The sequence below is a fragment of the Alexandromys fortis genome, unplaced genomic scaffold (genome assembly GCF_014885135.2).
Source record: "Alexandromys fortis isolate MF-2015 unplaced genomic scaffold, M_Fortis_MF-2015_v1.1 scaffold_139, whole genome shotgun sequence".
Classification (NCBI taxonomy): Eukaryota; Metazoa; Chordata; class Mammalia; order Rodentia; family Cricetidae; genus Alexandromys; species Alexandromys fortis.
Genome location: NW_026068020.1, coordinates 3,003,494 through 3,028,439, shown reverse-complemented (window position 1 = coordinate 3,028,439; position 24,946 = coordinate 3,003,494). Strand labels below are relative to the sequence as shown.

Sequence of the window (24,946 nt, the reverse complement as noted above, 5' to 3'; positions counted from 1 at the left end):
CTTGGACCTACTCGGAGAAGCTCCCTGGAGAAAAAGGGACAATAAAATCCATAGTGTAAAAGAATTGATCCTTGGTGTCTTGCCGAGAACAGGAGCCCTAAAGCCTGGCATGGTGTGTTCCATCTGTTCCTGCCTTATTGGTTGGAGCTAGGAGAGCAGGCTCTGTTTGATGGGCATCATTGCCAGTCACGATTCTCTGCCCAATGTCCAGGGGATTTTGTTTATTATGTATAGGGAGTTAAACATTTTTTTGAAATGAAGTAAATAATCCCTCCCTTTCGTCTATCTTCATTGTCTGTGGGGCTCAGCAGTTGTTCTGTTGGCTTGAAGTCTACGGGTGTGCAGTGAGAGTGATGAGCTCTGATGCTGAAGAATGCAGCAGGCCGGGTGTAGCCATGGGTACCACGGGCTGCCAGTATCATCTCATGATACAGAGGGGAGGATGCTCATTGTGGAGACTCTCCAGGGTGGGCAGGAAAGCCAGGAGTCTTCCCTCGGGATTCAGAGGTGCAGGGTTTCATTGCTAGCTGTGGTTTAGTTGTTGGATTGCAGTCTCCTTGAGTCAGCCTGTTGTAGATGGCAAACCTGGCAAACCCTCTGCCCGGCAGCTTGTTGGAGCTCTGTCCTTTAGTTTTATGGCACTTTCCACAAACATACCATTGTTGGTGGATTTCCTTTTTTCCAATGTGTACCCCAAGTTTCTCTCCCATTTGTCTCGGAGCTGTGATCGTGCCGAGCATGACTCCTGTTTCTTTACACATTTGGAGCTGTGCAGCGACTCTGGCTGCTGCTTCCTGCTTCCGTGGAATCCGGAATTCTATGCAGAGAACAGCGATTGGGGACAGATGCGCCGCCTCCAGGAAAATGTTCATTTTTTTTTTTAATGTTTGTTTTGTTAATTATTCTGCTTAATGGAGAATAATGAAGATGGATTTTCAAACTTAGGTATTTAGAATTGATAAAGTTCCCCAAATGCCCTTAATGCTCTCCATTGATTCAGAATTTCTGAAATGTTGTCGGCTATGAGCTTTGGGACTTCATTTTCCAGTTGGAAACCTCATGTGCCCATGAACTGACTTGGGGGACAGAGGTGGCTGTGTGAGGTTCTGCTTTGCATGACTAACTAAAGAGTAAAGACAGAAGGAGTTTATGTTGAAATCCACGATGTAGGCACACAGCATGGGTCACCAAGGAGGCATTTGATAAATGCAAAGGCCCCTGTAATATCAGCTAAGAGCGTGGTTTCTCACATGCACCGCCACGTGACAAAATCACAACCTTTGAAGTGTCTACGCCGAGTTGATATCACAGGCACCTTTCCCTGAGTCTTCAGGCAGTAACCCGTCCCGTCAGCCCTTGCTTTTATTACCTCTCGGGTCCTTGCCTTTTTGGATACTGTTTTAGAAGCATCTTCTGCTTCGTCCCATATTCTTTTGAATCTGAATTTCATTAGCTGCTCCCAGCACCACCGGACAGCACCGAGTCTCTCTGTTTCATATATCATCTCAGATTTGAAAAGCACAGGAAAATGTTTCTCCATTTTCAATATTGCGTGAGTAATGTTCCCATTGAAAAGTAATGGAGTGAAGTTGTCACTTGTCAGCACTGTTATTAAGGAGGACGAGTCTCAGATCTTTCTCTCATAATAAAATAAATCTGTCAGACAATCACCATGCTTACACGTGCTCATGCCAGCAGGAGCCGGGACATGGACGGTGCCTGGGTGCTCCTGCACCTTTCCACAGTGCCCTCCTCCCCGCACCTGCCCGCCACTGGGCAGTTCATACAGCATCAACCAGCCGTCCAAGACAATGGGCTCAAGACCTGGCAAACAAACAGTTGTTCGTTGCGCCCTCGAATATTGACATTTTGTCAAAAAAAAGATTTTCAGTTTTTGCCTCCGTTATCTTTTTGTTGCACAGTAGACTGCTTTAACTCTGAATTGCTGTTTTCTAACCGACCAGAAGCAATAAAAGGAAACATTGCTTGCTCTTTGAAACAACTCGCCAGGGGTATACCAGTAAGTTACACTACTGTGTGGTTAATAGACTTTTTAAATCATCTAGACATTAATTTAATCCATACATTTCTGCAGTTGGACTTCCAGATAACCTTTGAGGGCCCCCCTCTCCTCAGCTATGCTTACTGCAGCTCTAGAATGTGTTTTCTCGTTGGGTGTTGCTTTCCTGGACGGTCCATTGGTTTCTAGTAATTGCATTTTGAACTCTTTAAAAAAGAATTAAAAGATAATTTCGCAGTAGAAAAGTCAGGGGGAAAGTTTAGAAAATTCTCTTTGGAATGATGAGTCAGTGCAGACGAACGGCTGGGGGTGGCAGTTCTGAATCCTGTTGGAGGGGTGAGACCCGTCTGGCAGCCTCTACCCGTGCCCAAATGCTAACTTTACTTTTGCTTGCAGTCTAGGAAAGGGAGCGACCCAGACAAAGAGAAGAAAGGCCTGGAGAGCCGCGCGGACAGTATCGGGAGCGGGCGAGCCATCCCAATTAAACAGGTACACTTGTCCCCTTCCCTGCTCTCTGGAGACATACCTCGGTGCAGCCTGAGATGGTGCTGGCTCGGGCACCAGGGTTTGTTTGATGTGCTCTGTTGATGAATGTAGAAGTCACTCACTTGACATCAATTAGAAGTGGTTCCTGTGAGTATTAAAATGGGATCATTAGAATAAGAAGAGGGAAATGCGACAACAGCTCTAATGAAGTGCGGTCTGCCCGCCTGCATATGGAGTGTGTTTCCATGCTGCACTGGCTTCAAAGGCTGCCTTTGTAGCGTGGCTTTGATTGGGCCGCTGGCCGCCAGACGACAGGGGTAAATCAGATCGCTGTAGAAGAACCCCTTGTGATCACAGGAATAGCCTGACGTGGCCCTAATTTGCTCTTGCAGACGGACATCTGAACACTGTTTCAGGCTGGTCTGTAACAACGAGGCAATTAGTTGTAATAATCATAGCTGGCGTGTCAGCTGTGCGCTCTTGTTTGTAATTTGCTAATGAAGGGATTGTAACTTTGATTAGGTTCAGTTTCATTTAGACCTTATTATACATAGGAACATTTACAGCTGTAATGTGGGGCCTTAATTAAACTTCCCCATTACACAACAGGACTTGAATTCAAGCATTTGTTTTGGCCAATGTTGCTAGCCTGAAATGGGCTTTCATTAGCCCGGAAACCGGGTCCTAAATTGCTTCACGTCTCTAGCAAGACCCACTGGAATTCACGTGTGACGTCTTCGGCTGCTTCGTTTCCAAAACAATAAGAATAAAGAGTTCAACCCTGCTCAGCGGCTCTGGAAATGCCATCTTTTTTGGTTGATAAAGAAAGCCAATTGATTTAGAGTGTGTTCTGTTGGGGTGGGGGCAGGAAATCTGTGGTCGGGAAATAGCTCTGCCTTCCACGGGATGACACTGGTGGCCTGTTCGTAGCGTTGGTTGATCTAGGGCATCCACCGCCTTTTCTGTAGCTATCACCCAGCTTCACTTGGCCTGGGCATGTGGGTCCTGATGGGGGAAAGAGTATTCATGCCGATATAGCAGACTCTCCTCAGCGGTGCAGCTTTCACCTGCTTATAGCTAATGGCCGCAGCCCTTGTGAGAAGCTGGACCATTTTAGATTGAAGATGTGGGAGTTAAGGGGTCACGGGATTTCTGAGAAACCAGGACTACCGCCTTCCTACCCTCCGGCTGCGGACCAAAGTGGCCTGTGCGCCACATATGCCCTCTGTTTAGAGGGCTGTGTGGGCCTTTGACCCAGGGGAGTAAGGCCTCCCGGCATTAGCCAAGGGTACTGTGCCTCTGTACGGTACCATCCTTACTATTCTGGGTGACAGATTTGGAGGGCAGCTTGCAGCACCTCTAAGGAAAATGTTCACCTTCCATGTGTTTACAAATAAGGCAAGTAAGCCTTCCTGGTGATGGGCAGTGTTTTCCTTATAAAGAGGCTTATTATTTTTGAAGGCCATGTACATAGTTGTTTACTAACATTGCTTGTATATAATTATAATCCAAGTCTACATAAGACCATTTTAATGTATAATTTCTGTGCAGTGTTACTTCATGTAGAGTTATAAAAATTATTGAGCTGTTATTCACTTGAAAACCTGCTGCTAGGACATTGAAGAACATTGTTTCTTGATGGACATTGTCTTCCTGATTTCTGCCAACTCCTGGTTGAGGGAAGAGGGGGTTCACTTTCTCAGCAGGAAACTCATGGTGAGCCAGCCAGGCTCTGGTGTAATTGGAACCTTACTTCATTTGTTCCCTGCTCATCTCTGGACCCTACCAGCTTCTCAACTGGATTTTCAGTTTGCAAAGATCAAGGTTGACAGTCTAGTGTTCCTTGGAAGCCTTTCTCTCCTGGACGTTCATGATATTCTCCTTGATGTCTAAATGTTGGTTTCCTCATGACTTTGGGCATGGGACGTACCTGATTTCACCCATTCAGTGCTTACAGTAGGAACCATGCACTAACTCCTACAAGGGTGTGCTCCCAGCATCACATGGTCCCACTGTAATTGATGCTTAGGCCTCACACCCCTCGTGTGCAAAGTGTGGACCTGGAAGAAGAAAACTCTGACACCTAGGCATTCTGCAGGGATCCATTCCAGCCAGACTGCGGCTTTTTGTCTGAGATGATGTTCTAGGTACTCGTGCAGAGCCTTCCCGCACCTTCTCTGGAGTTAGGTAGAGGTTGTAGGTGGTCTGGGTTGTTACAGTGACCTAACGCTGCATGCTGTGTATTCTCACACTTTAAAAGTACGTGGGTCATTCGAGTGTATATACTCCTCACTGCCCCCACCCTAGTGATGACCTCTGTATGAAAACAAGAGGATTGAGAGGATGGAGCCTAAAGGGGCATTATCTGCCTAGAATATTCTAGAATGTGCACAGTGTGTTTCTTAATAACACTTCTGTGTTCTTTCCATTACATGTTGACAGGAAGCGTACAAAGTAAAGTTGACAGTTTTAAAGATTACTGTTTGTGTGTGTGTGTGCGCGCACGCGCGCGCGCCCGTGTTACTTTTTTTTTTTGCAGGGGTGGGTTTCTCTGTAGCTTTGGAGCCTGTCCTGGAACTAGCCTTGTAGACCAGGCTGGCCTTGAACTCACAAAGATCCACCTGCCTCTGCCTCCTGGGATTAAAGGCGTGTGCCACCACTGCCCTGCTGTTAGTTTTACGTGCACCATGCACATGCAGGTACCTGAAGAAGTCAGAAGGTGGCATTGAATCTACTGGAAGTGGAGTTACAGGTGGTTGTGAGCTATCACATGTGGGTGCTGGGAACCAAACTTGGGTCCTCTGCAAAAGCCTCAAGTGGTCTTCACCACTAAGCCACCTTTTCAGCCCCAGGCTGAAGGTGTTAAGTCAAACATAGGAACTCTCAGCTCCCACAAAAGTCTCTGGTGCTGTGTAGAAGAAACAGCTGAGGCTGTGCCTGTAGCAGTGTCTTTCTCCAGGGATGCTGCAGGAATGTGCATCTGTCCTCAGGGGGGAACGTTGCTGTTCATTTGCAACTGCTTCTCAGTCCTTCTCACAGGCAGCAGAGTCCTTGGTCTTCAATGAATCCAAGCTGAAACTTGTCAGAGCCCCACCCAGCTGCTGGGCCATTGGCCTCAAGGCAGAGGAGTGACTCAGAAGCTCCTGTCCTGTCCTTGAACACTTGGTGTTCTGGCCACTTCACTCTTCTGCTCTTCCACAGGAATTTTGCAAGTGCGGCAGTCTGCGCGTCCTGCGACCTCGCTCGTGGTTTACAGGTTGCCCATTTGCATAGGTTGCTTTTCCCTTATTTAACTTATAACAGGTAGCTGGCCAAGTCACCATCTCTGGTGACCTTATTTCTCCCTTTCTTCAGTTTAAGATTCCCAAGAGTAAGGAATTGTTTTCTAGCCTTTAACTTCATTTCTTCAGGATCTGGGCCCAACTCTTCTTTTGTCCTATCTGGGTATCCAGAGTAGATGGATTTACAGAATCCTATTTCTTTTCTTACTAATAAGATAAAGGTCTATTTGAGTAGAAATAAAAAGGCAAAGCAAGAAAAATAAAAGCCAGCGGCCCAGCTCAGCGGCCAGTGGGCTTGTCATGTATTAATTTTTCATCGCTGTGGCAAGTTGTACATACATAATCACTTGATTGCAGTGGGAGTTAGGGAGCTCCTATGGTGTCATTTGCATAAATCTTGTTAAGTCAATGGCAGTTAATGAAGTACAAATGAGCCCGGAGAAGGTGACATGCAAATCGTGGGTGGCAGATGGGAGGTCTGTTTGGGGGACGGCAGCTGTGTACTCTCTTTTCTTCTTTCTCTTTAGCATTTTTTAATCTCTATATTTGAGTGCAGATACACAGCCATAAGCCTCTTCCCCTCCCGTGGACTCCCAGCCAGAGTCTAATGCTCATGCTGAGAGTCAGGAATGCCTCACACACGCGTACACACGAGTAGGCATGAGGTCACTTTAGCTCGTCACACTTTCACAATTGAATTTGGATTTCAGTTGGTGGGGACAAACAAAAACAAGCCTGCACAGACGTCCCAGATATTCCAATCATGCAGATACTGTTTCTACTTAACTGTCTTCTGTTCGGGGATCTTTCTTCACTGTTCATGCCGGCCAGCTGCAGGTAGGGAGTCTCAGAGCCCCATATTATGAGCCTGCCGTGCCCAGAGTGACTTTGCTGTTGAAATCAGGTCTTGGTGAAGACCCCATCTCGTCAGTGCAGGGTCCCCACAGGCTGGTCTCTGCTTTGCCTGGGGTGTCCTTGCTTGGGGAAGGTTTTGCAAAGCCCTGCAAAACACTGCTTCTGCCTTCTGCTTTTGGAAGCCTCGGGTTTTTTATTCGATCGATAGTTTTGATATTTTGAGAGAATCTAGACTTCACTGAAGAACCCCAGGGAGGTGTATTTAGAAGCCTGAACCCTGCAGCAGGAGGGTGCTGAGTCCTTGCTGCTCACCTGGATTCGATCCTTGGGATTTCTCCAAGCAGTTTCCAGATCTTTGGATCTCCATCCCACATCTCTGCTATGGCTCAGGAGACGCATCTCTGCAATTGTGAAAGAACCTATCTTGTGCTGATTCAGTGTCCTGAAGTGGGGGTGGGGCTCTCAAGTCCAGGAGGCCTTTTATTCTCAAATCAGTGGTTAGCCTAGTCCTAATATCATACTGGCCCCTCCAAGTTTCTGCTCTGCCCAGGGGGCGTAGGGGGCATGAGTGGTGGTGTGCTGAGATCTGTCAGAGTACTGTGGGGTGCTAGTTACTTTTCTAATCAATGTGACAGAAGAACCCAGGGGAAGAAAGTGTTGACTGTGATCACAGCTCCAGGATGTGGTCAGTCGTGGTCTCAGGAGTGTTGGGCAGCTGGTCACATTGTTCCCATAGCAAGCAAAGAGAGACAAAGGCTGGTACTCAGTTTTCTTCTTCCTTCTTTTTCTTTTTCTTTCTCTTTTATTACATCTGGGATCCCTGCCCGTCAGATGATGTCACCCACATTCAGTGGGGGTTTTCTTTTCAGTGGGATTACTCCCTAGAAATGTACTCACAGGCCCGTCTCTTGGGTGTGTCTCCTGGGTGACCCTAAACTTAGGCAGGTTGACAGTGACAAGTAAGCATCACATAATGTCATAGGCTGTTATCCTGTTAGCCCACGGCAGACACTCTGCCACATCTTTGCACTGATATCCCTGTTACCTGACAGTGCAAGGAAAAACTGTTTGGGTGAGGCTCTTTTGGGAGCATAGTATTTCAGTGCCGGCAGCTGCTTCTCCCGAGGACGAAAGAACTTGACTGAATAGTGCTGGTTACCACCCTAGGACGAGGGTGTGTCTAGGGCCACCTTCTGGGCCGTCAGGTGAGGTGCTCCTCCGCTGGTGAAGCAGGTGGCTAGAGTGTGCCTCCTGCTGCTGCTGTAGTGGGCCCCTATAGATGTTGGGATGTCCTCAGACTGAGATTTCTCAATCAGCCAGGGTAACAAGGGCACTTGACCAGTGATGGAGCTGCCTCCCTGGCAGCGCCATGCTCAAGGCTGCCAGGATAAAGGAGTGGCCTGTTAGATGGTCTATCCCTGGGGATTTGAGTCATTCACAGAAAATGTTTTAAGAGTATTTACCATAAAGCATTAGCAAAAGTTGAGCACTAAACTCAAGATTCTTTTCATTTTTCAAGTCATACAAAGGGCTGCACTGTAGCGTATTCATTTTGTTATGATCTTCCATGCTAATAGTCTTTAACAGCTTGAATTTTATCTGGCATTGCCCAACCCTGCTTAATTCCTTCCTATCCCTGTGTCTCGGGGAGAAATGGGTCCCTCTGATCTGTCTCAAAAACTTCCTGGTTTGGAAACAGAAACAATGATCCCCCTGGGGTATGTGACCTGGCTCTCAGACTGGACACTCCAGAAGATGGTTGGGGTATCTACAGTGCACTAATTTTTTTTTTATTTGCAACATGGAAGAGTTCTGGGAATGTTGGTATAGGATTCTACACACACCTAATGTCAGGGTTGTGTTTGTAGACGGCTGTAATGAAAGCATTAACCCGCACCCCACCAGGCCCACATTAGACCCCTCAACCTGTGATACTGACCCATGTCTCTCTGGCCACAGTGCTCCTGCATGCTGTCTGCAGTAGAATGTCCCTGCCACCCTCGGCATGCTCACCCTGACAGCAGATTCCCCTGTGGACCTGCTCCACTGAGAAGGGCGCATCTGAAGTCCTCAATGGAGGCTTTTCCTAGGCTTTTCAAGAAAGGCCTCACACAGTGACATTTTTATCTAGTTGTAGCAAAAGTACATTTTCCTTTCCTTTATCTCAAGAAGAGAATTTATTTTTAACTGAGTCACTGATGGCCAAGTTTTAAAGCCAAGTACACCATTTCCTCTTGATACCAACACTGACAGCTATACTTAAATATATTAGAAGCTTGGTGAAATTTAATGGACATGGAAGAGCTTGGAAATATTTTTATAAGTTTCTTCATTTCCTTTGAAGTACCTAATACCAGAGTTGTTTGTAGATGAGGGAAAATTAAAACACAAAACACTTGCCATCTTAGAGCCTTCTCACACAGCATCAGTCCCTCACCTGCCTTCCTGACTCTGTCTTTCTGCCTGTGGAGCAGCATTAGCATCGGCCCAGTGCTCTCGAGTTCAGTCTGTAGTGGGGTGCTGGCAGTGATGAGCTGAGTGCTCCCTGCACGTGTGAGAGGCTTCTGACGTGTTAGGACTGTGTACTGCTTTAGATCAGCGCCCTGCTTAAATTCTACCAGCCTGGGCCCAGTTAAGATGAGGAGTCTGCAGCTCTGACCCACCAAGGTTGTAGCACTAACAAGTAGAGGAGCTGGGATCAACCCTCTCAGCCCTACAGCAAGCCTTCCGCAAATCTTCTCAACTGCATTTCCCATCTAATACTGGCCAGTATATAGTATACACTCCTCAGCAGTGCCAGTGGCTTTGTCTTCTGTAGGACCTGGATGTGGGCTAAATGAGGTCTTATTGTGTTACCCTGAGGCAGATGATATGTAAATCCAGGTTGCAAGGTTGAGTCTTTAAATTGAGCATTTGTTTGCTAGGTGATGCTGATAATGCCCAGGATCCATACTTAGAGTTTCTCTCACCTAGGCACATGGGGGCTCCTGGAGTTTCTCACCTTTGAGGCTCAAAGTTGATCCCAGAAGCTTATACTTTACATATGATGACATGTGGTATCTTCCTTGTTCTTCTCTCAACACCTTGCTGAATATTGGGGTTCGCTGTGTGTACTCATGATGGAATGCTGTCTCCATGGAGAGGAGGACACAGTAGTTGGTAGGTGCAAGCGTGGTGATGGTGGAATTGGTATTACTGAATTTCGTAATGATTGTGGCGGTGATTGTAGAGGTGGTGTTGTTGTTAGAGGTGGTAATGTGATAGTGATGGTGGTGATAGAGACGGTAGTGATGGTCATGGTGGTGGTAGAAGTGGTAGAGGTAGTAGTGATGGTGGTGTGGGTGGTGGTGGTAGAGCTGGTAGTGATGGTGTGGGTGGTGGTGGTAGAGATGGTAGTGATGGTCATGGTGGTGGTAGAAGTGGTGGTGACGATGGTAGTGGAGGGGACAGTGGTGGCAGTAGCGGTAGGCAATAAGCATGTAAGTTGATGGTGTGAACATTTTTTCTTCCTCACATGAATTTTATATTCCTCTGAAAGAATTGCTTAACATTGGAGAAGCTGTGCTGTACATTTTTACACTTTAGAGACTATAATTTTTTAACCTATCATCCTCTATATTTAACTCTGTTTCATGTATATAAGATGCTATATTTGGATTACACAAGTGGCCATTCTCTGTCTGTTCTTCAAAGAATAACAGCCTTTGTCGGTGGCCCAGAAGTCATCTCAGACAACTAGTTTCTTTCACCCTTTCTTCTTCTTAGAACTAATTTGGAAAAAAATTGTCTCTAAATAAATGTCTTCATGCTCATCAATTACTTAGGAGTTTTTAAATGTTAAAACCACAGATTTTAATAATACTAGTAAGTGGCTTCATGGCTAAAATATTATGCAGATATTCATTATCCACCAGCCACTTCGTTGTTCTATAGAAAACTGTTTAAAGTTTGTAAGTATCATGGGAGCTTCATAAAAATACACAAGGCCAAGATGCTTCGATATTGTTACCGGAGTTCTGGGAGTCCCATCTGGGTCACCAGATGATACCGAGGACATCAGGGTCCCCTATTAGGGTCATTAGTCTCATCAACGAAAGAATTTAGGAATGGGCTCAAGTGATGCATGAGGGTATTTTTAAAACACCCCAGGACAAACAGCTGTAAATCTCAGCAGCTGCCCAAAGAAGATTGGACAAAAAAAGAAAAAGCTAGGCTGTTTGAGGTAGCATGGGGACAACCATAGTGGGCAAACAGCCACATGGCAGGGAGGGGATTCTTTGAGAAAAGTAAGGAAATGCAGTGTTGGGGGAAGTGTGCTTACAATGGGGGGGGGGTGGAAAGAGGAGAAAGAAGTTACAGTCTCTCATAGTTATTCAGAAAAGGTCACATGGGGTCACATGTCCATATAAGCCTCTGCACTAAGGGTGGTGATTCTGGGAAGGAAAAGTACAGTACCTCATTGAAGGACTAATTATTCCCACCTATCTCTTCAGCGTGGCTAAGGTGAGCCTGCCTTCCTAGATGGGGTCCTTTGGCTTTTGATTGGTCCCACCTGAGCCAGAGATTCTAGTTTCTTGACCAGTTTCCCTTGATGAGACATTAGCACTATCTCAAAGAATGACTTGTTAGAGAAGAACGGGACGTAGATCATATTGAGTAGGTGCCGGGCCCTGTCTCAGGCAATGGAGAGTTGAACCATTGGCTAATAATTCTTACTTTGGTTTAGCCACTAATTAGCAATCACATCAGGAGAAGCAACGCGTTAGGACTGTGCTGCTCTGTTCCTGAAGGAGGACAGTTTAGCACCAATACCTTAGGAAAACACCTGGCCGATTCTGTCCCCATAATCTCTTATCTAGAACTGTATTCCAAGAAAATAATTCACAGGGAGAAAGGTGAGAACAGTCTCCAGCAGAGTCATTCCTACTGTTGAAAACTGAGCATGAATGCCAGGCAAGGAGAAGCATTGGACTATGTGTGCACCTCGCTACCTGTGCTTTCAGACAGTTCCTCAGTCTGCATTGCCATTCTCAACCTCGAGCCTTCGTTAGGAACCTTGCTCAGCCATCTTGGACTGTCTGATGTCTCTTGAATAGTTGCTGGGTGTGGGCTGAGTTTCTAGAGGGGAGGACACAGCACCCGCTCTTTGGTGTGTGCATGAGGAAGCACCTGGTTCACCCACTGCAGTCTGTGGCCTTAGTTGCTGCCATTTGGAGGAGGCAAGAGATGCCAGGTTTCTTCATAGACAGTCACTGTTGAGTTTCCCCTGGTGATGGGTTAGGACATTGAATTGCTACTCAGATGCTGTGGCCATAGCTATAAAATTGTTTTCATAAGTTGTATTCAGTCATGTATCAGTTTAACAGAAAATTATTTTCTTCAGAAAAATTCTCATAGTCTAATATACCATGTGTACCATATGTTTATGTGTGTGTTGTGTATATGTATATTTATGTGTGTGTGTATAGGTGTATGTCTGTTTTGTGTGTGTGTGCGTGTGTGCGTGTGTGTGTGTGTGTGTGTGTGTGCTGTAGGCTAGTAGAACTTATCTCCTAGCTCTTAGACAAGAATATCAAGGATGTTAGTACATAGACTGCTGTTTTTTCCAGTGTTGATCATATCTTTAAATTGTATTGCAACTCAAGTATTTCAGAGCTTGGTTGTTAGAGTGGATTGTTTGTTTTTTAATTTTCAGTGATTTACTATTTTCTTGGCTCTGCCCATAGTGGAGGGCAAGCTGGAGAGTCACGGGATGACGAAGGGACCTTCCAGGTAGACTTTAAGAGTGGTGACCAGAGGCTTCAGGGAGAGTACATGGTGGATAGGTCTGCCCTTAGCTGAGGTTTCCTTTCATTTGGCTCATTCTGTCTGCCACACCGCAGATGTGACTTGAGCCCCACTGGTGCTGCCCTCCACCGAGGCCCAGCTATTAAAGATCTCTAACGGTCCCGCTAGCCAAGTCTGCCTGGGCTTTGTCAGGTGATTCTTTTTCTTTTTTCATTGAAATTAAGAATTCTAGTACTTAGGCTTTGACTAATTTTTTCTTAGGTAATGTCTCTTAGTAAATAAGAATGTATTTATGTACACATTTATGAAGCATATTAACTAAATTGATAAGTGCTGAGCAACACTAATATGATACATTAACCGGAAGATTCCCCCACTCTCCCACCTTCACGTGCGGTCTTTCCATTTTTCCCCCCCAAATAACCAAGTGGCCTTCTGAATCAGTATCCTAGCATGGCAGAATAGCTGCTTGTAAACCTGAGAAGTTACTCATTTTACATGTAAGGAGACTGAGTCCTGGGAAAGATAGACTGACCCTAGCTCTCCTAGGTGGACAGATTAGGACCATCCTTACAGAAAGGAGCCTTTCCAGAGCTCTGTGCACAGTGTATACCATGAGCTGTTTCTTTCTCTTGTATTCATCCAATGACATACGTAAATAATGCTGCCTGCCCCAAGCCTGATTTTGCTAGCACTGTGACTGGCCATTCTCTTTAAACCTCCTCAAATAAATGAGAAGCATGGCCCCGGAGAAGACCTGGTTCTCACAGCGGAACCCAACCCACTTGATGTGTGTGTATCTCGCAAGCAGCCCTGAAGCGACATTTGTCCCTTTAACAGTTGAGAAAACCAACAGATTTAACAGATGAGAAAGCCAAACTTGCAGGACTCAAACCCAGTTTGCTTACTCCCCAAACTCACTAAGCCCCTGCTTCAACTTCACTTAGATGAAAGCCCGCGCACAGCTCAGGCACCCAGAATAGCTGTGGGAAGATTCTCTGAGTAGAGCTTGCTTGTGAGGAGCAGTTTGGTTGCATGGCATCCATGTTCCAGGGTATCGCTAGTCCTAAAGACCTCCTTCCCCTAAAGCAAAACCCTTTGAGTGTATCCAACAGCCGTTGTTGGTAATTGGAGTAGCAGGAATTCGCTGTGGTTTTAATTAGCTGATTACTAGTTTTCTAAAATGTACTGTACTCACTGTGGGTCTTGCAAATTGGTAACCGGTAGCTACCAGCGTAATTAAATATTTCAGAGCACTTGGCTGCAGTAGCATTGAACTGTGAAGAAATAATGCTGTATAGCCAATCAAAAAGAGATACTTGTAAACTCATTTACAGCGGCAGTGTGTGTTAGGACCATCATAGGGATGCTTATTGCAGGAGAAATTAAAGATACAATTTTGTGCTAAGAGGCAATATAGAAATTAGTTCCTGAATTACTTGTTAATTGATTTGGTAATCCCCTTGGGCCCGCATGCTCCTTTCCCCCCTTTTTGTTGTTGCATTCAGTTAACAGTGACTATTCCCAGAGCAATAAAAATATTTTTCACACTTAGATTAGATAATGTCCTTTCATCACACTGCCCTTGTTTATATTTCAGCACTGAAAAGCACCTGCCTCAGCTGCAGCTCGCCTTTTCCGGCTGCTTGTGGGTCTTTGTGTTCCAGCCACGGAGGCCAGTGTCTTCATGGGACAGAATGACTCCTGCAGAAGGGAGAGCATGTTTTTATACTTCCTGTTTCTGACCCTCCCTCACCTCTTCCCTAATGGAATCCCTCTTTTTTATCAACAGTAGGGAAGATCCTGTAGACTTGATTCATACAACTCTTACCGTTTACAATTCAGCAAGAATAAACAAGACCATTTGCAGGAAAGTGCAGATTGCTACTGGAAATGATTTCCGAAGACAATGATGCCCGTTTACCTACACTGAAATTGAGCGTGCATAAAAGAAGCACCCAGGGAAGACTGGGCCGGTCAGAAACGGCTTCCTGCACCGTGCTTGTCCTTTTGCCTTCCTTCCTAGAGACTCAAAGGAAAGGGCATTGAAATTGAGACTCACATTGATGCCGCTTCTGTCCCTCGTAGGACATTCTTAGCACCTTGTGGGCTGCTGCCCACGTTGCCCGCTATCATGGAGGACTGCTGGGGAAACGGGATTCCACTGGGTTTAAACTACCCAGCTGTGTGTCTACTGCCCTGTGCACCTGTGTTTGTAAATACCATTTTGCTTTCACTCAACTATGCACCCAGCATACTTCCTCTCGGGACCGACTTTTTCAAGTAGATATTTGTCCCGTTACTGGGGATTGAACCCAGGTCCTCACGCCTGATAGTCAAGCACTCGGTCATTATCTACATACATCTCCAGCCCAGGTGATATTTCATTTTCAGTTAAGAGCAACAGACAATGTTTACATTTAGCAATTTCTTTTTTTGTATAAAGCTGTGGCTGGAATTAATTGGTCTCTTATCAGGGCACAGTTATCCCCTTGTTCATCTGGTAGACATAATCGCCCCATGGTCAATCCCAACGATAAAATGAGTCCTTAATCTGAACACCCTCTCTGTGTTAGCTGGACCCAGGGATAGAGGTCGCTCGATGAGTTAGCTTCACTTAGCCCCAGCCCTCTGCTGAGAAAGCCCAGGTTGCTAGAATGTTCCTCACTAGTGTGGCCTATTAAGGTCCGATAGGCCTCTGTCACTGAGAGATGCTGTTAATTTGGTGTCCATCATCAAGAAAAGATGCGCTCTTCGTCTTGAGTTTAGTTTTGTTACCTTGCTCCATCTTTCTTGTTCCATTCCCCTAGATGGTTTTAAATGTCGTCACCACCATTTTCCCACAGAACCAACTGTGCCACACTTGCCAAAAGATGCTGTGCAGGTACCTAAATTCATCCCTTTGCTTTACCAGATTATAAAGTCAGGATTTGGAAAGCATCCCCTAAAGTGATGCCTTTTTTATCTTCCTCCCTGGTTCCACTGACCCCGTATGTTTGGTCAGCCTGCCTTCAATTTTCAGATAACACAGAAGGCACTTGCTCCACTTTATAGAGAATTCAGCAGGAAGTCCCACTTGGATCAGAGGTATGCAAGAAGCGAGGGACATGTACACCCCTGGGCTGCTGATAACCATTGCACTTCTTCCCAAATTGCAGAGGGTAGGAAATACATTGGCTTGCAGATTGGGAGAGCACGATTGGAAACAGCAGATGTTACAAATAGGGCTTCCGCCTTCTCTGAGCAGCACATGTTTGAAGATAATTTCTGGTTTTTCCCATGGGATTGCTGTTTTTCTTCAAGGGTTTTCATGAATTTGGTTCTCCACCAAGACCCATCATGTGCATTCTGGGGTTCAGGCCTTTGGCTGAGGGTCTGGTAGAAGAGCAGGACTGGCAGGACACCTCCAAGGTGATGGCTGTGTGTACTTGGTATTTCTGCACTCGGGTGACTATTTTTCCTAATACTTGAACTAATAATTTTTAATGGCTTACATTGAGTAGGTGACATTTTGTTTCATTAATGAACCTTATCAGTGACTTTTAAAAAGTTCTTCATGTGTGAGGGTACTTTGTCATGGTTCCAGAAAGGAAGAGAGACGGCATGGCCATGGGTAGCTTCCTACTTGTTCCCCAAGCTGTACTTGATAAGGATCATATTGTCTCATGGCCTGAGCCCTGAGTTCCACTTCCAAGTTTATCACCAAGGAAGAACCCGCTGGTGGGAGCTTTTGGAGGTCCGGAGAAGCCAACCTGGCAGGGTTTCTGTGTGGCAATATACTTTCTAGAAGGCTTACTCAGATCACTGAACAACCTGCTTAAATGGTACCTTCATGAAGAAAAGAGGTCTGATATAATCATTACAAACCTCCCTAAGGAAGGTGGGTGTGGATAGTGATCTTGACTTTTGGATTCCTGGTGATGGGGGATGCTAGTTGATCTCTGGCTTCTGGGCAACAGGTGTTTCTCGGGCACAGGTGGTGTGGCGATAAGAGTTCCAAGAACAGCAAAGCAGTGTAGCAGGCTTTCTTGGACCACCAGCCCCCAAGTTATGACACAGAGACTTATTATTTTATTATTATGTATGCTCATCCTTACCTTAGGCTTGTTTCTAGCTAGCTTTTTCTATTTTGAACTTAAATGAATCCATTTCTACTAATCTATGTGCTGTCCCCAGGGCTCGTTTACCTTATATACACACTGTCCATACTGATTTCCTGCTTACTGTGTCTGGCTAGCTTGCTGACTTCCCTTTTCTCTGCTCACCAACCCTGCCTATCCCTCCTCTGCCTAGCTATTGGCCATCCAGCTTTTTAATTAGACCAGTCAGGTGCCTTAGGGAGGCAAGGTGAAACAGCAATTCATCTTTGTATAGTTAAGCAAATGCAGCATAAACAAAAGCAGCACATCCTTCCATAGTTGAACAAATGCAGCATATTTTTACATAGTTAAACAATTAGTCTGAACACAAACAAATGCAGCGCATCTTTACATAGTCTAAACAAATCTGTTCCACAGCAAAGCAGCAGTTGATCTGTGTGGCTAACTGTGCTGTGGTGGTGGTCGGGGATGGACACCAGCTCCTGTCGTGTACAGACCACAAGGTCAGGAATCTAGTATTAATCCATTTGGTCATTCGTGTATCCAAAACATCCAGCGCAGCCCTCATAAGTACTTACTTGGAGGAGGGGAACCTCTGTTCTTGCAACCGCCTCAAGAAGATAAAGATTAATACCTTCCCTGATAAAGTGCTCAGAGAAGTTCAGCTGCACTCTTGGGGTCACACAGCTAGGAACTGGCAGTGCCATAGCCCTTCAGCTTTCAGTAGGAAGCACATTCTGTATGTTCTGGAAGGTTTGCAAAAAATGCTTGGGAAGAGTCCAGGGACGCAGTACCTAAGCTACATTCCGAGAAGGTGAAAATAAAGGGTCCTTTTTCTTAGGACACCTCTCCTCGCCAGTGACATCCCCCCGTCCCCAAGTTCTGGTCCTCAGTGCTGAGGACCAGGTGTCATTACTTTACACTATGCCTTCACTAGAGGCTGATGAGCAGCCAAGTGCTCTTGCATGCCTTTAGCCTTTCTGCAGCCAGTCTCTGGATGTTTGGGATGAGGGTACCGCTAGGACTTTTAGACCTTGATTGAACCATTCTAGCCTGTGCTAGTGTAGCTCCTGGAATCCATAGAGGTCAGCCCAGCTGCCCTGACCTTGCTTGGCAGTGAGGCTCTTCATTTTCTGTAGATATCTAGAGCACTATGACCTCTCTCAGAACCAGTCTCTCTTCTGCTGTCATACATACAGTGAGCAGCACTGCAGGGACAAGTGTGTCTTGAAGATAGAGGTTCTATTTCACGTTAGCCAAGCTCAAGAGTAAGAACATGGAGACTGCCTGAGGCTTGCTGGCAATTGTGTGTTGGAAGTACTATGAATCAGAAATGTACTTAACACTTCTAGCTGAAGGGTACCCTGTACAGTACACAGCAAACTGGGATGGCCACCACTATGATCATGGGTCTAATGGAGGGGGCGGGGATGCACTTGCATCCCTAGCCTAGAATGCCAAATTCAAAATTGAATTTGATCTGGATGTGAGGACTATTGACACCCTATTGATAGCCAGGGTTGATTTGGCTGACCTGACTGTCTAGGTAGGTATCTCCATACTCTTTAACACTGTATGTGCGTTCTTACTCACACTGTATGCTCAATTGAAGAGGACAGTCTTTCCCCATATGGTCAAGAGCTTACCGATAACTGCAAATTCTATAAACAAGCTCTCAAGGTACTATTTTATTAATCATGTATCATGTTTATACTAGCATAGAGTTGAATGCCATGATCTGAGCTATTTTAATTTGGGGACCATCTACAAGGTCCAGTAGAAGAAAGGCTGTTGGGACTAAAACAGAAGGAACCATGAAGAGTAATCGCTTAGGACCACAGAAGATTTGGACAAGGAAGAACGTGGCTCTTTATAGGAGTCTCCATGAAAGCAGGTGGGCTGCCCTTGGTGGAGTGGTGTACTAGTAAGTCAGTTATATTTGAAGGGACACTCAGGTATTTACTAGGCTGAGCTTTTCTTTACTCCAAGAGCCTCTTGCTGTCTGTCACCAGTAGTACTGCTACTCCCTGGGTCAGAGCAAGCCTAGTTCAGGAAGACTTGGAACTGGTCTTCAGTTTCCCCTCCAGAACATCATTCTGCTAGCTGTCTGGTAACCAGAAAGCTACAGATAGTACCCAACAGGTCCTAAAGGACAGAAGCTGTTGTGAACTCAAGAATCCAATGTGGGATCCCCCGGGGGTCTGTAGTCTCAGAATATTTTCTGAGAGAAGTGATCAAGGAAGGTTCTGGCTTTCTTGGGCAGGCGCTATAAGATCCAGTCCCAGGTCTGTCATCATTTGTCCTAGTGAGAGCTACCGGACATACCTTATGGTGGAAAGATGCAGAGAATATTTCCACAGGGCTTCCATTACCATACAAATCATGGTCACATAAGACATACCACTGTGCAGTCTCTATACTTCACATGAGGGCTCACTCCCAGTATTGTGCATTCTATAGTCTGGACAATATATACCAAACATAAACACTACTACTGTATTATTCCAAATAACTACAGTGTGTATCTTGAAGGTTCTGAACTCTTCCTATGTTTGTTCCTCCTGCCCCCATTCCCGGGCACCACTGATCATTTTACTGTCTGCACAATGGTGCCCTTTTCATAGTGTGATCTAGTTAGACTCCTTTTCGGATGGGATGCTGGGTAAGTTTCATTTTCAGCTGAGACAACCTAAAGTCACCTGGGAAGAGTTTCAGTGAGGGATAGTAGGCATTGGATTGTAGCCTGTAGGCATGTCTGTGAGGGATCATAGTCATTGGGTTGACCTGTGGGTATGTCAATGAGAGATCATAGTCATTGGATTGTAGCCTGTAGGCATGTCTGTGAGGGATCATAGTCATTGGGTTGTAGCCTGTAGACATGTCTGTGAGGGATCATAGTCATTGGGTTGATCTGTGGACATGTCTATGAGAGATCATAGTCATTGGATTATAGCCTGTAGGCATGTCTGTAAGGGATCGTAGTCATTGGGTTGACTTGTAGGTATGTCTGTGAGGGATCTAGTTATTGGGTTGATCTATGAGCATGTGTATGAGGGATCATAGTCATTGGGTTGACCTGTGGGTATGTCTGTGAGGGATCATAGTTATTGGGTTGACCGGTGGGCATATCTGTGAGGGATCATCTTAACTGATGTGGGAAGACTCTACTCTGTCCATTGTAGACAGCACCATTCCTTAAGCAGGCAGTCCTGAACTTTGTAAGAGTAAAACGTGCTTAAGGCACGTACATAAGCAAGCAAGCTTGAATGCATTCACTTTTGTCTGCTCTTGACTAGGTGTCATGTGATTAGCTGCTTGAAGTTCCTGTCTTGGCTTCCCTACAGTGGTGGACTGTAACTAGAAATGTGAGCTGTAAAACTCCAATTCTCTCCTGAGTTGCTTTTTTCTCAGAGCATTTTATCACAGCTTCAGAAATGAAACCAGGGTCATGGCATTCACTCACACACATTTAGAGGTTCTCTCAACTTTTCCCATGATTGGAGAGTTCATTTTTTCTTCTTCTTAGTACTTCATAATGCACTGTTGTCAGAATCTGCCACAGGGTTTGTATGCGCCTCTTGGAAGGGCCTCTTGGGTTCTTGGGTTCTGCCAAGTTTGGACAGCGATGATGAAGACTGTTGCCAGCGTTTGTGTCTGAGGGTTTTGCCGGACATTGTTCTCAGCACATTTGTGCAAATCCCAAGGAACACAACTGCCAGGTTATATGAGAAGAACTTGTAGTTTTGTAAGAAACTGTCAAACTGTCTTCCAAAGTGGCTGCACTGTCCTGCATTTTCACCACTTAAGTGCAGACTTTGTGTTGTCCCAAACTCCTCAGCACTTGCTCTTGTCAGTTTCAGATCCTGGCAGTTGTTACATAGCCAGGTCTCCTGAAGTTGGCAGGTCTCTAGGGCATCTGATACCGTGGCCTGCTTCCCCACTTTTCTGTTCTCTGCGGTGGCGTCTCTGTTCCAGTTGCTGACTCTGTCCATGATATGCCTTGGGTGATGTGCCCCTATGGCATGTGTCATCTACAAACACCTTCTCCGGTCTGTGGCTGCTGAGATCATTCTCCTCATTCGTGTTCTTCCCTGGGTTGATGTGTGGTTTCATTTTGATCTCAGGCTTGTTCGGTTTGGCCTGTAATGTTTTATTACCATATTCCTGACAGTAGTGGAACCCAAGTCAGCCATTTTTACGTTGTTTTACAGCCTTATGAGTGAATGCTTCCTCAACTCTTGATGATCTAATTGGCCGGGACCTCAGGATGCAATTTGTTATAAGTTATAACACATGTTACAAGTAACACATCGCAGATGTTCAAAGGTCATTCCAGTATATAAACACTCAGGAACATACAATGTTCACATGTGTAGCCATGCTCCCTGTCCTGGGTCAGTGCTAATCTCTGTAATCATCAGGGAACAGGATTTAGTGACTTCTGCTTATGCTAGCTGGAGTCACCTGACCATGTGCACACCAGGCTCTACTGAGCCTGGGGGAGGGGCACAGCCTGTGACCAGGAAAGCAGGTGGGGCATCAGCAAAAATACTGTGGGTGAGTGGGTGGGTAGTATGAGCAGGGATAGAGAGAAGAAATGCTAAGAGAACATCTCTGTCCTCCTCCTCCTTGGGCATAGGGCAGATGGTACCCACTTCATGGCAGTAATACCCCCTCCAATACCATAATTGCAACCAGGATCAGTGACTTGGCTCTGGGATTGCATGACTAAGAGGTGAGACCTGTAGCAGTTGCTGGGCAAGGTGGATCGCAGGAATGACTAGACAGCCTCATAGTAGGTGGTTTTGGCATAGTTGCTGGCAGGGTGCTGTTGGCAAGCAGGCTTCTGGATGCAGGGGTGACCAGTGTGTCAGCACTGGGGGTCGGTCTGTCCATTCTCCCCCCAAACCTAGATCTTCCTCAGAACACTCCCTGCTGCTACCCAGGCTGTTCCCCCATCCTCTGGCTTCTACACAGGCATGAAGACTTGGTTGCTGAAACAATATGTGATCAGTATTGTATATGCAAATGTACTTTCCAAACGGAACCACCCATAGTTACATCCCTCGTCCATTTCTTCCTTCTGGTTGGCACTTCTAGTACCATGTACCCTGTCCTCACTCTTCTGCCCTGCTCTGTTAGTGTAAGTGCTACTTACAGCCACTCTGGTGGTTGTCCAACCTGGCTGTTGTCTGCGAGTTATGGTTTGACAGTTGGCTAGCTCTGGCTCCATGTGTATGTATCTGTTCTCCTTCCAGCTGAAGCAGTCTGGTAGAGCGTGGTGTGGAGCATGAGGGCGAAATCCACCCTAGCAGTGACTTCAGCTGGGCTAGTTGAAATTGCTGAAGTTGATTGAGTTCCCATCTTAGAGCACTGTGGGAGAAAGGTCGGTCCTGGGTCATTCACACGCACAGGTACAAGCTGTTCTGTCCTATCTAGTATATGGTTTAGGAGTTTAGTTACTAAGGACAAAATATGGAGTAGATTATCACCCTGGGTATCCTCATACCTCCCTTCTCTACCAGCATTCCCCAGCTTGCAGAGTAACTGCCTGCCTTCCCAGGCTGTGTGTAAAATGGCAGAGCTGCCTACCCTTGCCGAGCATACCAAGTCATGGTGTGTCAGGAGGGCAGAGTTTCCCCATTCTCTGCAGCCTGACTCATAATTATAACTCTTAATTCACACATTCAAGCCTGCCTTGAGAAAACATTTTATCTGGAATGTCATATTTGGGGCACCTTATGCTGGAGTTCGCATCCATTTTTGTCGATTATTCATTTAGCAGACTATTATGAAGGAGGTCCCCATGAGAGGATAGGAAAATGCCATTTAAATAAAAGGTCACCCAAGGAGGAGAGGCTCTGAAATGAAACAGGCAGCTGGAGAGAAGGCCAGTGTGGCAGGAAGCTGCTCACCTCCTGGGAGCCTGTGTGAGGACAAGCTCGTGACAGTGCTGAGGACACAACTCTGGGTCGCAGGGACAAGGCAGCCCCTCTCAACTCTGAGCAAGCAGAAGGGCCTCTGGGGGGGGGGGTCCAGACTCCTCCCTGTTGTAGCTGCATGAGGACATCCGATTCATAAACTGCAGTAGACAGTGTGGTTTTCAGGAACTAGATTAGGACGACTCAGTGTAACCTTGTGCTCGCCCACGTTGGCTGCACACACTTCTCCTGCCGTCCCCAATCACATAGCAGCCCCCAGGTGGACAGCAGGCCCCCCCGGCGCGGTCTCCTCTAAGCAGTGCCCACTTGGAGCCGAGGGTACTGTGTTACCTGTCTCACTGCGGTGACGGAATCTCAGATGGAAAGAACGTAGGAAAGCCGGGGTCTGTTCTGGCTTACAGTCTACTATGACAGGGAAGGCATGGCACCAAGAGCTTGAGGCTGTCATACTGCATTCATAGTCAGGAAGCAGAGAGAGAGGAATGGAATGTTGGCTCAGTTGGCTTTCTTTTTATTCAGCCCAGGACCACAGCATGTGGGATGGTGCCCATAGTCAGGGCCCAGCTTCCCAATTCAGTGGGAAAATGCCCCCCCCCCAGCGTCCAGGGAGGTGGCTCAGCAGGTAAAAGCATTTGATTTGCAAGCATGACTTTGATCCCTGGAACCCACAGAAAGATAGTCAATACCATTAAATTGTCCTCTGACCCCCACATATGTATTGTGGCACTTGCAGCCACCTACACGTGCATGAACCTCATACACAATGATAATACTAAATTTTTAAAGAGAATTGCCCTCACAGACCCTCTCCAAGAGTAAATCTTGTTAACAACATTTCTGCTCTCAGGGAGCTTCCAGAAAAAAAAAAATCATTAGCAGGATCCAGTCACACTGCCAGCCCCCAAGTGTCCTTACTCTTTTGGAGGCACATCTAGCCTGAGTCCTACCCCTGCCCCAAGCACACACCACGAGCTCCCATATGCCCCATCCGATTTCCCGGTGCACAGACAGACACTCTGTGTGATGGCTTCCACATGGTTTTCTAGGCTCGTAGAAACCACCTATTATCTTCATTCACCTATTATCTCTTGGAATCCTAGCACTTTTGAAGATGTCTTCCTAGCTCTCTCTGCTGGGAAACTTTCCTGGTTCTCTCAGGCAGGACTATCTCCCACCCATGGCTGCTCCTTAGCACCTTGTCTACTTGTTACCCAGGTGACGTTTTCTTGCTCACCTTTGGCTCTCCTGAGACAGTGGCTTCCAAGAGATCTCTCCTTGTGTCACACGGATCCCTGTGTGGCACACTCGCAAGAGGGAGCTTGCCTCCATCGTGAGCAGAGAGCTCCCATCGTGTTGAATGCTGCTCATGCCGTGTGTTAATCAGCATGTGTAGATTAAGGTGGGAGCTAATGAAGCTTCTGCTGCCTCTCTGTGAGGCGACGATGGCAGTGGAGAACAGCTTACTGCTGGCTGGAGTGGCTCGGCTGTCACTGCGGTTATTAATACGTTGTAAAGACATTTTGGGGATTCCGCCATATTTTGTATGGTTGCCAAAAAAATGTTGACAGTCGTATTGTGGTTAATAAATTCATTTAGATTTATAAGCATTGTTTACAGAACCTGTTCGCCTGCTGAATCTCCGGCAGCATCTGTTCCTTCTTACTAATTAACTGCTAATTACGAATGAGCTTTGTGTGTTTGTCAGTATAACTGGCTCATGCATTTTGTAAGGAACATTAACAAATTGATTTACATAGCGGCAAGGCAATCAGAAGAGTAAACTGAACAGCAAGCATCTAAAGCCCTTTAGCCGATTTCTGAATGAAGCAAACTTTTGACACTGTAAATACGGTTGTATGTTTTCCATTACCTTAGTTCTTTGATAAAGGCACAGCGGCCGAAAGTAGTGTAGGCTGAGCACTAGTCAGGTTAGAGAGGTGCGACAGAGAACCGGAGCACTGGAAGGTTGGTCTCGTGAAACCCATCAGGGAGCCAGCAGGATACAAACTCCAAAACACAGACCCATGAGAAGCAGTACCTGCTCATGAAAAAAACCTCTTTGGGAATAAGAGCATAGCAGCAGTATGTTGGGCTGCTTTATCTATCCCTGGAGTTCTGGGGTACATCTAAAGCCAAGTGAATGTCTCGTCCCAGAACTCATCAGGTGGAGAATTTCAGATGATCTGGCCTCACCTGTCTACCCTCTCAGAGCACGAGGAGACCAAAGCAGGCCCTTCTGACAGAGAGCCATTTGGCACCCAGCAGCCCCAAGCATCCAGCCTCAGCTGCAACTGAAGCCCTCCTTTCAGCTACCACAAAGCGAGGGCAGCCAAGCCGGGCGGTGGTGGCGCAGGCCTTTAATCCCAGCACTCGGGAGGCAGAGGCAGGCGGATCTCTGTGAGTTCGAGACCAGCCTGGTCTACAGAGCTAGTTCCAGGACAGGCTCCAAAGCCACAGAGAAACCCTGTCTCGAAA

At 46.3% G+C, this 24,946-nt stretch overlaps 1 protein-coding gene across 5 annotated transcripts in view; it reads left to right on the top strand.

Annotated features, from left to right (window-relative positions):
• The window catches only part of Agap1 (ArfGAP with GTPase domain, ankyrin repeat and PH domain 1), a 446,708-nt gene that overhangs the window by 214,168 nt on the left and 207,594 nt on the right, over positions 1-24,946 (top strand). For all 5 annotated transcript variants that reach the window (XM_050163111.1, XM_050163110.1, XM_050163109.1 and 2 more), the window contains exon 9: positions 2,417-2,509. In XM_050163111.1, the coding sequence (XP_050019068.1) occupies positions 2,417-2,509 (93 nt within the window). The remainder of the gene's footprint in view (positions 1-2,416; positions 2,510-24,946) is intronic.